This window comes from Manis pentadactyla, chromosome 4, assembly GCF_030020395.1.
Source record: "Manis pentadactyla isolate mManPen7 chromosome 4, mManPen7.hap1, whole genome shotgun sequence".
In the NCBI taxonomy this organism is placed as follows: Eukaryota; Metazoa; Chordata; class Mammalia; order Pholidota; family Manidae; genus Manis; species Manis pentadactyla.
Window position 1 is genome coordinate 89241974 of NC_080022.1, and position 14914 is coordinate 89256887.

Consider the following 14914-nt stretch of genomic DNA (forward strand, 5'->3'; position numbering starts at 1 on the left):
TAGCAAAAATACATCTGATTAGGGTAAGGACTCCAGAACAGACATTAGTACAGCTATGAAGGCTGTGCTTCAGCAAAGGAAAGGGTGCAGTGCCACGGCCATGGGCCCGACTGCACGTGAGTGAATAATACATAGACGGGATCACAATTCCCCTTCTATCCACACTATCCTTTAACAGGGTGACCTTTTCCAAGGCACAAGTTTTGTCACATTTTTTTCTTTCCTTCTTTGAAAGTAATATGATTGAAAACACATTCTGTACAGGATACAAAACAAGGCTCTATTTTAAAGCGTCACCAAGTTCTTTATATGACACATGTGATATGAAATAATAACTCACTTCAAAAAAATAATTTAAAAATATGGAGATATAATAAAGATTTCACCTAGGGTTTTTTTTCAAAAAGGCATTTCAAATGACAAAGCTGTAAAAACTCAATCAAGTCTGAAATTTTTTCTTTTCAAGTAAACTAAATAATAAATTAAGCCATTTTGAGATTTGCCTACTTTATCTTCCAATCATAGCAATTAACAAATAATCATAAGGATTCTATAGTTTTATACACACACACAGGAAACTATGTTATTAACTGAATTGCCACTGTTTAAAGACTAAAAGTAGTATCTTTACTATAGCTTAGTTCAATATATATAGACAAGTGAAATTTCCATATTCAAATCAATTCTTAAATGCCCTTAATGTTTTAATTGTTCCTATGTAAATAGATATGTCTAATTATATCACAGAATCTGTGATATTGATGGCCCAGATCATTATTAACATTTCAAATCTATCCAACCAGCTTATTTTGTTCAATATTTTCCTGCTTTTTATTGCATAGTTTTATTGTTTATCAAATAGGCAAATAGGATACAAGAGCCCAGTGCATTACTACAATATCCACTTAACTGGTTTCCATGCCTTTTCTCATCAATCTACATTCTGAAGCTTGAGCGAGTTTCCAAAACTCCATGCCCCCTGTCACTTTGCTGCTTAAATTCCTTCAGAGAATACCACTAGCTTCTAGATGGTATGCAATTACCTTGCATATAAAATCTTGTTGATCTGGACACACCACTTATCTTCCCAGTTCCACCCCTACTGTCTCTCCATCTTTTTCTCTCATTACCCCCTAACTCCTTCCTCACTCAGTGCTCTGGACATACTGAACTCAGACTTCCCAGAGTACATCACATTCCTTCTCCTGCCTCTGGGCCCATTCCCCAAGTCTGAAACACCTGGCTTCACTTTACCTGAGGAATAAGGGGGCTCTAACTCCTGTGCAATCTCCTCCAAAAGCATTCCCTCCCTCCCCAAGCTGGGTTAGATATGCTCACCTCTACTACAGCACATTTCACACTTGGTTTGAACTATCTGATTATTCTTGACTTTTCTCCCAAGGTAGAAGAATATGTGCACACACACACACACACACACACACACACACACACACCATAAAATACTAGCTGAGTGCAAAACAAAATAAGGTGAAAAAAGGAAGGCAACTTCCTCTGAAGTCCATAGGGCCCTCTTGTACTGAAATAAAAATTTCTGAGGGAATGATATGCCTTTTCTATTGTGTTCTGTTGATCTCTTGAACACCCCCACTCATTCACTGGTTCATCTGTCCCAGGTCTTAAATCCTTTCTGCCCTGTTGCTTTCATTGTCCACAGGGATTACTGACCTGATGTCTCACAATGCTTTGACTATTTTGTCTCTAATTAATTCCTCCTCTAAACTTCTTCACACGCTCTCATGATCAGTAAAGAGGAAAGAATAGCATTGCAAAGTGTTGAAGAGCAATACAGATCAAACTACCTCAGGCACTTAGCAGCTGCGTTATTTGAAACATTATTTAACTGCATTGTGTCCCAGTTTCCACATCTGTAAAATGAGAATAATAAGACATTTACCTAAAAGAGTTTCTGTGACAAATGATTGGTGTTTATAACTCATCTGGTTTTAGAGCAAGTGAGTTATAAACCTATGCTTATGGGTTAAGACATGAATGACTAGTTTTGAATAGCACATGCAATAAGAATTGTACATTTTTACATGGTTGAAAAAAAATAAAAGATGAACAATATTTTGTGACACATGAAAATTACATGAAATTGAAATTTCAGCATCAACAAATAAGGTTTATTAGGACATAGCCACACTTATTTATTTATATATTTTCCATACCTGCTTTTGCATTGCAATGGGAGAGTCATATAACTGTGACAGAGTCCAGACAGCCTACAAAGGCTATAATATCTACTATATGCTTTTTTAAGCTGAATCCCGATGGATAGGTAGTTTATCAGCAAAGTGGAATATAAAATATGGCAGCACAGATACAAGCAGGCGAGGAGTTTGAGAAAATGGAAGTAGTCATAGTTGCCTGACACCAGATCTGAATAAAGTCTGATGTGCCAATTTTCCTGGGAGTATCATGGCTTCTGAGGGCCTCTTCAGGAAGGCACATCTGACACGAACATTCACAGCCACAAACTCCGAGTGAGACATCCTCACTAACTTCTATTCATTTCTCCAAGCACAAATTTTATATCCCAGCTGTACAAACTTTAAGTTTCTAAAATGTACTATGCTTCTCTCACTAGGGATTTTTTTTCCAATCCTTCCTCATTTGGCTAAGGATAGTTGACTGGTTTTTCAATCCTGCCATTAGAATCTCCTGGAGAATTTTTAAAACACATAGGTGCCTGGGTCTTACTCCAAAACTAGTAACCACAATGACTGTGATGGGGCTCAGGCATTCATGTTTTAAAAGTTCCCCAGGTGAGTCTAATAGGCAGCCAGGGTTGAAACCTGGTGGACTCGGACTTAATCAACCTTTGGTCTAAACCTGAACATAACTTCCTTCAGAAAATCATTATTTATCCCTCCTAGGCTGGGTTATGTGACCTCTCATATGAGCCCAGGCAACAAATATTGCCTTGGATAACACCACACTCTATTTTGTTTGCTTGCTTAATTGTCTCATTTTCATTCAAGGCTATATGTTCTCAGAAACACACAGTGTATGTATAAATTTTAGTCATGATTTTCCTGTTAAATAATCATACTACCTAATATCTGTCTCTGTCTCCCTCTCTCTCTTTTTGCTAAATTTGTAATTTATTATTTAAATTACTACACTGTGGTTACTGTGTGAGAAGAGACTACAGCTGCAACAGAGTGGCATCAGATAGCAGAAAAAAAAGTGACTGCAGTCCTTTAGGTATAAAAGTTTGTTAATTTCATTTTCTTGGACTGAGAGATGAAGTATTGGTTCAGATTCTGCATATATTCTGAAGGCAGAGCAGACAGGAGTGGCTGATATATTGGATGTGGAGAGAGAGTAAGAGTCTAAGCTGAGCCCAAATTTTTCAGTTCAAGCATCATGACTGATTGTATTGCCAGTAACTGAGATGGGGAAGTTTATGAGAGGAACAGGTTTTTTTTGGGGGTGGTTCTCCAGTTCAGTTTTGGACATATTAATTTTGAGATAACTACATAAATGCTATTGGAAATAGCTGAATAGGCAATTGAGTATATGTATTGGAGCTCAGGGGAAAGATCTGGGGTAGAAATAAAATTCTGGGAATTGACAGATTATCAATGTTATTTAAAGCTATAGTTAATTAATGACAGTTATTTTGAAAGTCTATTTGACATAATTTTCCCTGTAATAAATCATTATGACTTAAAAATACTTACAGTAATATTTTCTTCTCTTGAATAATCAAAATAGAGATCTTGGTCCATTATGTTAACTTTCAGAAATAAAAATTTTTACTATTTACAATTTATGATCTAAAACATACTGGAATTTGGATAAGGATAATCATATTTTAAAGTTTAAAAATGTTAGTCTATTTCTTTATCTTATGACAATGACAGCTCTTATAAATGTATGCACACATTTGTTTAAAGTACTCCCTTATAATAGGAAGATTAGTCATTCATGTATTTTTCAATTCTAAGATGGCCATAACTATATCAAGTGTGACTTAAATGTATTATTGAAAACCCCAGATGACTTTACAATGGGTTGGCTGTTCCAGAAAAAAACAGCATGGCCCCAGTTCCCTCATTCTTCATCAGGGGATCCAATGGTTGCAATCAGTTGGAACCACCTAGTATGGGTAGATGTCAAAATATGCTCTGATCTGGCCACTTAGCAGCTTCCATGTACTTTTTAACTAGTCACGTAATTCTGTGCTATGAAGAAAGACATATCCATATAAACCTATTTTATGTGGCCCCTGCCCACTTTCCTAGCCCCAGCACTTTCTGAACAATACACATACTCCATGAGAATGGAGAATAATACACGTATTCCTAGTAACACTCATACTATCTTTGTAGTCACAGCATCTAACACAATGATTACGCACAGAAGAGAGTCAATTAATTTTTATGCTTATTAAACATCCTGAATTTTCTCATATCATAAAAAGCTTATATGAACTGAAACTGAATGCAGAAATAATATCACAACTCTGAGGATGACAAAGGAAAGAACAAACACCTTTTGAGTGTGTGGCATTTGAAAAGTATGGTATTTGTGGTTTCTAAGTGGCAAAAGCTATTAAGATATGTTTCATAAAACTAAAATTATATTTTTAATACAACCCTTTGACTTTAGTGGTAAGAAGAGCAATGCTCATTGGCATTTAGTTTATTACATTCTATGGAGAGGAGGATTAAAAATAAGCATTACCTATCATAATCAGTTGATCTTAAACCAGTTTTTGCTGACCCATTGCTATTTGGCAACAGATATTTATGAAATGATTTGTATAGCAAATCACTTGATTCCAGTGCCCTAAATACAAGCTAGGCAACACTCACATCATTGCATATACTTATTTTCTGTTACAGAAGGTTTGTACACCCTTGGTTGTGCATCAAAATTATCTGTGGAGCTTTATAAAACACCTGTGCTGGATGCTTGTATTCTGTACAAAATCTACTCAATCAAAATCCACAGGGATGGGACTGGAAATGATTATGATATCAAATCAGGACTGATTAGCCCCATCTTCTTGAATTTAGTGAAAATTCCTTGCTTAGGAGTTCATTAATTCACTCAATAAATATTTACTGGCCATCTATTTTGCTCCAGGTATGCTGTTATATGCCAGAAAGTCTTACATAGGTGAAAAAGATGCATGTCCTTCTTTCATTTTGGCATCAAAATATTCTGTATTAGTTTTCAAGTTTGGAGTATGACAATATGCTTTAGGAGGTTATGCAAGGTCAACTACCTCAGTCTCATTGTTGAGGAGAGGTACTCCTAGAGGAGATAATATCTAAATACTGAGTAAAAACCGACAGTGAGCAGATTGAGAGTGCTCAAGGACGAGATCACAGCTTGCTTGGGTGCGACACAGAGACTGACTGTTTTCAGAAAATCACAAAAAATCAGCAAAAACCTGTTCAGTATACTTCTATAGACACTGACTAATATACTTGTCAACACTAGCAATAACTGATATATATAACCTTATATAACATCTCATGTTGTTAGGTTATTAAAGAGCAATTTATTAGAGCTGAACCAACACCTTCACTTCATTCAGCAAAGATTTATTAAATGCTTACTATGTGACAAGCTCTGTTCTATATGCTTGGGACACACTAAATAAAACAGATAAAGATACCTACCTTAATGATTTTAGTGCAACTAAAATAGACAATGGATATAAATAGAACATAAAAAATATATAAATTTCTTCCAAAGCAGCTCTGTAATTCTGTAGTACTGTCTATTAATCTTAGTAAGCCCTTCAGATTTTATGTGCTCTTTCCTTAAAGGTGGTACCTCCCAATATAGTAATCATATGCATAATGCGCAAATACTTTCTAGCCTGAAGAATGAGCTTACTAAAATAATCATAAAACAATAAATATAGATAAGCTATCTTTCTAACAGATATTGGGCAAAACCAGGCAATCCCTAATATCATACAAAACTAAAGTAAAAGGTTCAAAAATGAATACATGACAGGAATGTTCCCAATTAATACTTTTACAGATTAATATCATTCTTGGATTAAACTTTCTTGCTCACCGGTGGGCAAATGAAAAAATTTATATTGCTGTCAAAGCAAAAATACATTTTATAGGGTGTTTTCTCTCTTGGATTACTATGTTAGAGCAAACTGCAGGTTTCAGAGGTAATATAGTCGATCTGTACCTTTAAATATCTGGAGGCATTGAAAGAATGTGCAAAACTGTTTTCCAGATGAAAAAAGCTAGAGAGAAATCCCAACTCATTAACTTTCAGAGAATGGGTAAGAAAAAGGAAGGGGATCTAATTACTGCTAACAACAGGACATGAGGAGGTCATTCATACCACTCACAGTTAACTAGATTTTAAACTAGTTTCAGTCTGCTGGGCAAGGTTAAGAAGATAATTAATAATCTACATAGTGACTCTATCATATATTGTATGAGAATTCTAGAATCTTGGTAGACACTGGAGATAGATGTAAAACTAAATCACTGTCATAAATCCCCAACAATACCAAGGGGAAGACTAACATAGAAATGAGTAATTTTTTAAATAATAATTTCTTTGCAAACCATTATCTTTAGTTACATTTTCCCAGTTAATTACATTTCAAATAGCTCTTAGATAATCAGATCTGACACTTTTATACAAAGGTAGTAAGCACACTCCCATACATCAATCTCCCAAAGTGGTATAGACCTACTGTTCTTAGCACTGAATCCTGATTAGAACAGGCGGCAATTTAAGTGTCTTTGTACTTAATGAAACCAAGCCAACCCCAATCTGCACCTTGAATGCCAACAGATACAGCTGTCAACTTCTCCTTAGTCAAAGGAAACAACATTTGCTGGCTTCCAGCAACTCCCCTTTGGGTTCTCCATCATCATTAGGGCTTAGGTCTGTCCATAAAATGGTAAGAGTGTTATGACCTCTACCACTGAACTTTAGTGCAGGCTGAAGAGCTACCAGAGTTATAACATCAGCTTTTACCAGGCTTTCTTTATATTCTTCCTTGGCATTCAAGTTTTTCAAAAAATTAATGTGCTGTTTACTGTGGTGCAGCTGCATGACCTATGTATTACTGTTAGACCCCAGGGCACCATAATCATAAAGAAAGTCTGTGTACAAGCATTGGGATAACACAGTAAACGTGGAATAAGTGATCAACAGCCAGAACTCTTGGAGCAAGATATCAAATCCTGGGTCTAACAAATCGTAGCCATGTGACCTCAGGCAAGATAATTAACTTCTCTTTTTTTCAATTTCCTTATGGGTAAATGGAGATTTTAATATTAACTTACTTCCAGGGAAATAATCAGAATGAAATGAAATTCTATATGAAAAGTTCTTATAACAGGAATTAGTACATAATGAGCATGTATTCAGGGTTAGATCTTGTTACATATCTGCTGGAGATACGAAGCTTGAGCTAAATCTTCAAGTTTAAGAAGGCATTTTCTAGATGAATAAGAAGGGAACGAGTATTCCAGGGAAAGAGAACAGTGTGTTCAGTGATAGGGGAGAATACAGACAAGAGGTTTAACAGGGCTGAAGGGCAGTGTGCATGATAGTGGGGTTCTAGCAGGTGGGAAACAGCTGGTCATGAGCCTGAACATACAGAGGCACTGCATCCTACTGTGCTGAGCCAGTTGGAGAAAGCATTTATCCACAAAACCAATGAAGTATTTTGAAGACTTATCAGTGTTCAAGAGGAAGAGTGACAGCAAGTAATAATAAGTGCTCCACTGTTAGACTCCAGTCTAAAAACAGGAGTCAGGGAGAACACCACTGAACAGTTGTGGGCTTGTCCTCTGCAGAGCTATCTGAGAGCGCAGAGCACAAAAATGCACCAGAGCTTCCTACTACCTTTGTCAGAAAGGCAACTACTGCTTTTTCTGGCAGCCACCCTTTTGGGAAGTTGTGAAAAGTGAGGAAGGAAAGCCAACTACCTCACGCCGTCTAAGGTTCACTCCTTTAAGCCTGATGTCAGTTTACCAGTCAGACGGAGGAAGGAAGCTTCTACTGACACTGTAGGCGCTCAAGGTCTGTGAATAGGGACCTTCATTTAACTGTACAGCACAGGGCCATTCAAGAGGAATTAAATTTGTTTAAAATAAGAAAGAAATGCTTTTTAACAAAAAAAAAGATTTGAGGGGATTGCAAAAGTTGATTGTGCTAAAGCACTTTTACACAGGTTTGTTTTAGTTCTCAATTGCCAAGTCTTATTTAGCTGGTCTCTTACTCTGAAATATGATAACCTTTCTTTTCTCTGAGTTCTTTCTCCTAAATTAATAGCAGTGTCTCTAATTCCAAGCGCAGCAAGCAGAGTTTATTTTACCAGATAACAGTAGGTCTGGTGATCAGCCAGTGTCTAAGGAACCACTAGCCAAGTGAGTAGTAGGCCAAATACTGCAACTGATAGATATTATTCACTAAATCACTTTAAAAATTGACTTTCATCTTCTCTACCAGCTAGTATTATTTGTGTTGAGTTCTGACAGAACTGAAAAAAAAAAAAGTTACCTATAAAAATAGAATCATATAAGGGTTTCGAAAGAAGAAATAAATATATTAGATGCACTATAATATAGAAGGCAGTTTAAAAATGGAACAACAAAAAAATTTTAGGTCCTGAATTAAACTATAAGAGAAACTAGAAGATGAAAGTCCAAAGGTAGGGAAGTCTAGTTAGTATAGTATACTAAAGGCTGCACTGAAATCTGCTTTTAAAGTTGACTCTCCAGCTTTTAATTTAGGGAACCCTGCAACATTTTAATAGCAGCTGTGCATACCTCTCTTTCTTCTTTGCTAAGGAACAAAATTCAATGGTCAAAAAAAAAAGTTTGGTTGCCTCTCAACACTCCCAGCCCAGGTCACATTCCCTGGGATTAAATGAGGGAAGTGGAGGAGTAAGAGCAGAAATGCAGATCAGCTGTCACTCCCACTCTGCTTTTGCCTTGACTTCCTAATGATTACACCAACTGCCTTTAATTGTTTCACCCAAGGTAGAGAGGAAAGAAGAGTATATTTAGAATACAATAGAATTCTGGCTTTTGAATACCTAAGTATATATTTAAAATGATATAAAATGATGACTCAGTATTTATAAAGCTCTATGCTTATAAAAATTGTTAAGAGTTAATCATGAGTATAAATATTAGCTTCCACAGTATCTTCTTTAGGACCCTAAAAACATGTACTGCTTTTCCCTAAAGACAGGAAAACGCTTCATTTGGTAGAAATACTAGATCTACCGTAGTTGTTGCCAGCACAAGTAATATCATGGTAGCCCATTAAAAGTGCATACTTCTCTATAGATTAACTGTCCATTTACTCCTGAGGTAAAAGGTGTTTCAGATGCTTTGACAATCCAAAAGAGAAAATTTAATTAGAATTTCTACTACTAAGTGTTCTATTTGTTTTCAAAGTTGACCACTTGTTTGGAAAAAGATTATCTACTAAGCAAACTACCCATACCAACTAATAATCAATTCATTACCTGACTTATGAATAAAAGCCATATAATTATACACATATGTGTGTGTATGTGAATAAAATGTGTATCATTCAATCTAAAATCAGGGAAAGCATAGGAATTTGACATTGTTTGCCCTATCTGAAATAAATATATAATTTTATTAAAGTTTTAAAAATTCAAAGTTGTGTCTGGTCCTCCATTAACAACTTCAGAGAGGGTACAAAAATTTTTCCAGTAACAAATACTTTAAAAATAAAAAATTATAAACTATTATGTTTTCTACCCTGATACAAATAAATCTTATAGAATTACATATTTAAGCATACTAACAATGCAAATGATAAAAAATTATCTTTCTCTAAACTTTGGAAATTGAGGAAATTTTAAATGCATTCTTCAGCTCTTTTACCTATCTGATTTTCCTCAAATCACTTTCACTTACTTCATCTTCTCACTAAACTCCAGCATATGCATTTAAGTAATATTTGTCATTCCATAAAGTCAGAATACTATTAAAGATAGTTATCAGTAGTGCAGATCTCCACCCTACTCATTTAGAGAAACCTTAATAATTTAAGAATTTTTTTTTTTCTTTTATGGGGAAGAGTATTCATTCAGCAAGCAACTTTTCTGTGCCTTAGCTTCTTCATTAGTGAAGTGAGAAGGTAATATAGAGAAGAAGTTTCTGTAATTTTCCATGTCCAGCATTCACTTAAATTCACATTTTTTTCTTCCTTTGGAAAAATCAGCTTTTAATTAAACAGACACTCACAATGAGGCTTGATTTGAGTCTATTCATTATCATTAAATAGGTAGCACTCCAATAAATTATCAGAATGAGGAGAATTTGTCTCAGAAAAGAAGTAAATTTTCTTAAAAAAAGGTGACTAGTTAAATTTTTCTTTGTCACAAGTCCTATCCACAAATCTGAGAAAGGGTTTATGTTTGACTTGCTATATTTTAGGGATAGCTCAATTTGATTAATGTGCTCCTCAACTGAGGCAAATATAGAATGTAACAAAATTAATTCAATACATTATAAGCAATCACACTATCTAGATTTATAATTTATCATTTTACAACTTTCAGAATTTTGTTTAAAACTATGAGAATATTTCTTAAAGAGTAATTTTTATAAAGCAGATGTCCAGTTCAGTATTATGAAGTAAATTCTCACTTTAAGATATTAATAAGCTTACTTGCAAAACTAACACAATCTTGTGACAGTGTCTATAAATAACTGAATAAATATATGGGCCACCTAAACTGAGACTTTCTGCATAAAACGTGCAGGAAGATGCTTCTCATAAAATACCAATTTTTTTATTGTTTATTAAAGATTTTGTAAGCTTTTATTTAAAAAAACAAATAAAAAATAATATTAATAATCCCAGCAGACACTGCCCCTGTTATCAGAAATATATTTGATCTTCTGATTTCTGATTAAGTAACCACAGGGGCAAACTTGAACTCTTTGTAAAGTTGGATTAGCACATACTCTGAAAGCCAGCACCATTTCACCTGCTGATCCTGGGCACTCAAAACAACACTCCAGCAGAACTCACTACCAATTGCTGACAAGCTTTGAAAGTTCCTCATACAATTAATCAACTTTTTGCAAGACACAGTACTGGCTTAAACAGCAAAGACTGAATACCATTTAAATTAGTAAAAAATGATTTCGTTAAATATCACTTTTATTTTAATTATAGCTTAAATTAGTTTTAAAGCTCTTATGTTAACACACAGTGTAGTCACTATAGATTCCAGGAAAATCTGAATTTCTGTGTATAATAAATGGTGGATTAAATGGAAAAGAAACCCACAAATTCCTAAGACAAAACATTTATGTTAACCGTAGGTAAATACATGAAACATAAAATTGAAGTCAATGCAAATTTTTATATTATAATAGTAAACTTACTATTTTATAAGTTAAAATAAATACTAAAAACTTTGAACCGTTAAACATGTTAACGATTACCAAGTCATAGAGTTTGGATTTGCAAAATAAAACAATATGACTTGTGTGAGATCATAAATTTTCTTTTAATCTATTCACTCCAAAAACTTTACTCTGTAAGTTTATGCTTCAGGACACTAACTACATTTTCTTTAGAGTCTAACTTATTATGAACCCAGAACTTTTTAAGGCTTTAATGTTTTTAATCCAAGAAATACAAATTTTGGATGAAAATGGGCTTTTTAAAAATATCTTTTGATTCAGCAACAAGATCACACCACTGTATCTCAGTGGAATTAATAAATAATAGTATTATGTCAGTATATAATACCTTTACCTAGAAACTGGAATAAAATCCTACTCATTGTTACTTCAGATGTAGTTCTAAAGGCTAGCGTAAGAACTAAATGCTGGATTTATTTTTCCCTTATGTGATGATTCAGGGCAGTGTTTTCTTTTTAAGATTAATATAGTATTATTTCCTTTTTGAAGTTTATTAAGTAGCAAGAATGCCTTCAAGAGTAGGTTTAAGTAAATATGTAGCTATCTACAAGCAATAAGCTCCTAGCAAGTTGGTGGTAAGAATACCAAATGTTAGAATATGAGTAGCCAAACACTCATACAATTTCCAAGACATTTCACCAAAAAATGAAAAAACATAAACAGCATATAATCCCTAAACTTGGCTATTTCTCACATTACTGGCTTTTATAATAAGGAATGTTCTTTTTCTACCACTTATTTGATATGACACTAAGATGTTTGTGTAAGTGTTTCAGGTATGTGGCTAGATTGAAAAGAGAAAATTATGCATTACAGTTTAAAAACTTGATCTTTCTGATATCCTTAGAAAGGCCCAATGTGGAAAAGAAACATAAATATCTTCAGGGAAATAATCAATGAAGGCCTATAATTGTGTCTCTTGAGCTTATAATTCACCTGTCTTCATCAAAAAAAGTCTTAGTTTCTGTATTTCCAAATAAATAGCTGCCCTTATGGCACTGCTGTCTACTTGTGTGTGTGACAAATTAAAAAAGAGATAGGACATTACTTAATCCAGTGTCATTTTCCAGCATCACTGTAGTTAGAAGGATTTTCAGAAGCACCAGTTACTAAGGCAGATACTTGAATCCCATATAATAAAACCAGCAGAGGGCAGAACTGCTGACATAACTGACTAACCCAGCTGGTGACCAAGTACCAAAGGTAAAGTGCTAACTTTTGATGGATTCCACTTTCAAAGACTCTATTTATCCCTGAAAAAGTAGAAATGAGTGAATCAACATAATCAGCATAACTTATTTCAAAATTCAGATTAGTCGCAATGAGGCTCTGACTGTATTCACAAGGAAAAGTGGCACAGAGGAAGAACCCCGCCAACTGCCTGATACTCTAGGAGGTGAACGCCACTAGGGGCAGGGAAGCAATACAGACCTGGTTTCGCAGAGTTCGGCCTCCGGGAGCGCCAACTCCCACCAGGGAGAACTCAGACCTTGGCATCTACCAGGGCCAGACTCAGGTTTCTGCTAAAGCTTGCCCCGTTGGGGTTAACAATTTCTTTCTCTCTCAGCCAGTTCTCGCCACTCTCCCTCCTACGCCCCACTTCTCTGTGCACTCCTGATAACGCTTGCTTTTCTACTATAAGCTATTTAAGTTCCCTGAAGTCCAAACGCGTTTGCTCGCCAGCCGAGTCCACAGTCCCTAAGGGACCACCGCAGCCGGAGGCCTTTGCGGGAAAGGGCGGAGGAAAAAGAGGGTGGCAGCGGAGGGAGGAGAGAAGTCGCTCTCCCTCCCCGGGTACTGACAGGGCTGCAGTCTTCCCAGCAGGTCTGGTCATTGAATATTTGGCGGTGCCACGTCGGAACTTTTCCTTACCTCTCTCCTCCCACCCGTTCCACGCCCCCTCCCCTTCCTCCCAGCGCCCGTTTCCCCTCCCCTCCCCCGTTTGATGGGCGACTTATCAACCTGCAAGAGAAGTGCACGTCCAACCTGCAAGAAAAAGGGAGGGGTCACGGTGGGGGTGGGGGGGCTGCAGCTCAGGGAAAAGCGTTCTCCCTGTCTTCAACCCGTTCCCTGTAATCTGTCAACTTTTTCTCACTTAAAATCTATTCAAAATGCCACACACACACAGTGTTCTCAGTCTTCTAGATTCATACCCTGCTTTCTCTTATATCCCTAAAAGTAAGAGATACTTTGTCACTTTGTTCCACACAAAGAACTTTATCAAGGTTCATTTAAACCTTCTCACTATATTTTCTCCTCAGCTCACCCTTAAAAATATATTTCCATTAGACTCTGAAGAAACCAGAAGATGTGTTCAAAGGGCAGCTTGAGGATTATTCTTAAAAGCTTTGTACAACTGCCTTTGAGCCCAGGGTAATATTTTTCCTCTTTTCAAAGACGCTGGAAAGTGGTGAAGGGCATTTCGGCAGCTCTGTGCCTGACAGATCCTTTTCCCTGCTACCTCTTCTCCCATTACTGTCCCGCCTACATTCATCTCTCCCTTCAGTCTTCACGTCCAACCTGGTCGCAGCTACAGTCTAGATTTTATTTAAGAGAACTGTGGGTGTTTTTTTTTTGTTTTTTTTTTTTTTTTGCAGGGGATCATGAAGGATAAAGAGGGGGAAGGACACAGAAATGAGAGAAAGACCGACGGCAATCCCCCACCTCCCCAAACCCACGTTTTCTCTTACCTCCTCTGACCTCTCTAGCCTGGAATAGGAAAGTCAATGCGAGGGTTGTTACGGTGAAATCCCAGAGCCACCGTTTCGTTTTCCACCTAGAGGACCACAGCTCCATCTCCGAGTCCCGCACTCACAACCGTGAACTCAACCCACGAAATTGCAGCGGCAGACCGACTTCGTCCCTCCCAAGGTATCGTCGGGGATGTTTGCTACACAGCCATTGGGGAGGGCGAGGGGGAAAAAGTCAAAGAGCTTTTTCTTTCAAGAGTGATGGTTTGCTTCCTTCCTGCGTCTCGCCCCCTCCTCTCCCTCTCGGTTGGCCCCGCCGGCCGGGACCCTCTGATCCGTCCTCTGCGGGTTTATCCTTCAGACTGAGAGCAGATGAGGGGCTTCAACCTAAAACCTGGGCGTACTGCGCGCCCCTAAAGGCTGCAGGCAGTCAGTGGGCTGGACGATCGGCTCCGGGCAGCCCCCTCCCCCGCCCACTCGGCTCCCGCGCCCCCCGCACCCCGGCGAAACTGACAAGCCGGCCGAGGGTCGGGCCCAATCACACGCCTCTCGGGCAGCCCCGAGCCCGCCCCCCTCTCCCTCGGCCCCGGAATCCCGACTCCCGGCAAGCCCAGCCCACCTCCCCACTTCTCTCCTCCCTCGTCTCCTACCCAAACCCCCGAGAAAAAAAGTGGGAGGGCGTTACGCGGGACGCGTGCTTGGCTCCAGCACTTTGGGAATGAAAGGAATTGCAGGAGAGCCCCGGAGCCCACAGTTTTCAAGGAGCTTCTG

The 14914-nt window shown here is 37.3% G+C and overlaps 1 protein-coding gene and 1 pseudogene across 2 annotated transcripts in view; both read right to left on the reverse strand.

Annotated features, from left to right (window-relative positions):
- COL11A1 (collagen type XI alpha 1 chain) overlaps window positions 1-14582 on the reverse strand; it is a 225566-nt gene extending 210984 nt beyond the window's left edge. For both annotated transcript variants that reach the window (XM_036879053.2, XM_036879052.2), the window contains exon 1: window positions 14144-14582. In XM_036879053.2, the coding sequence (XP_036734948.2) occupies window positions 14144-14249 (106 nt within the window). In that variant the 5' untranslated portion in view covers window positions 14250-14582. The remainder of the gene's footprint in view (window positions 1-14143) is intronic.
- LOC118908987 (superoxide dismutase [Mn], mitochondrial-like) lies at window positions 6535-7122 on the reverse strand (annotated as a pseudogene).
- Window positions 14583-14914: the final 332 nt, after the last annotated feature.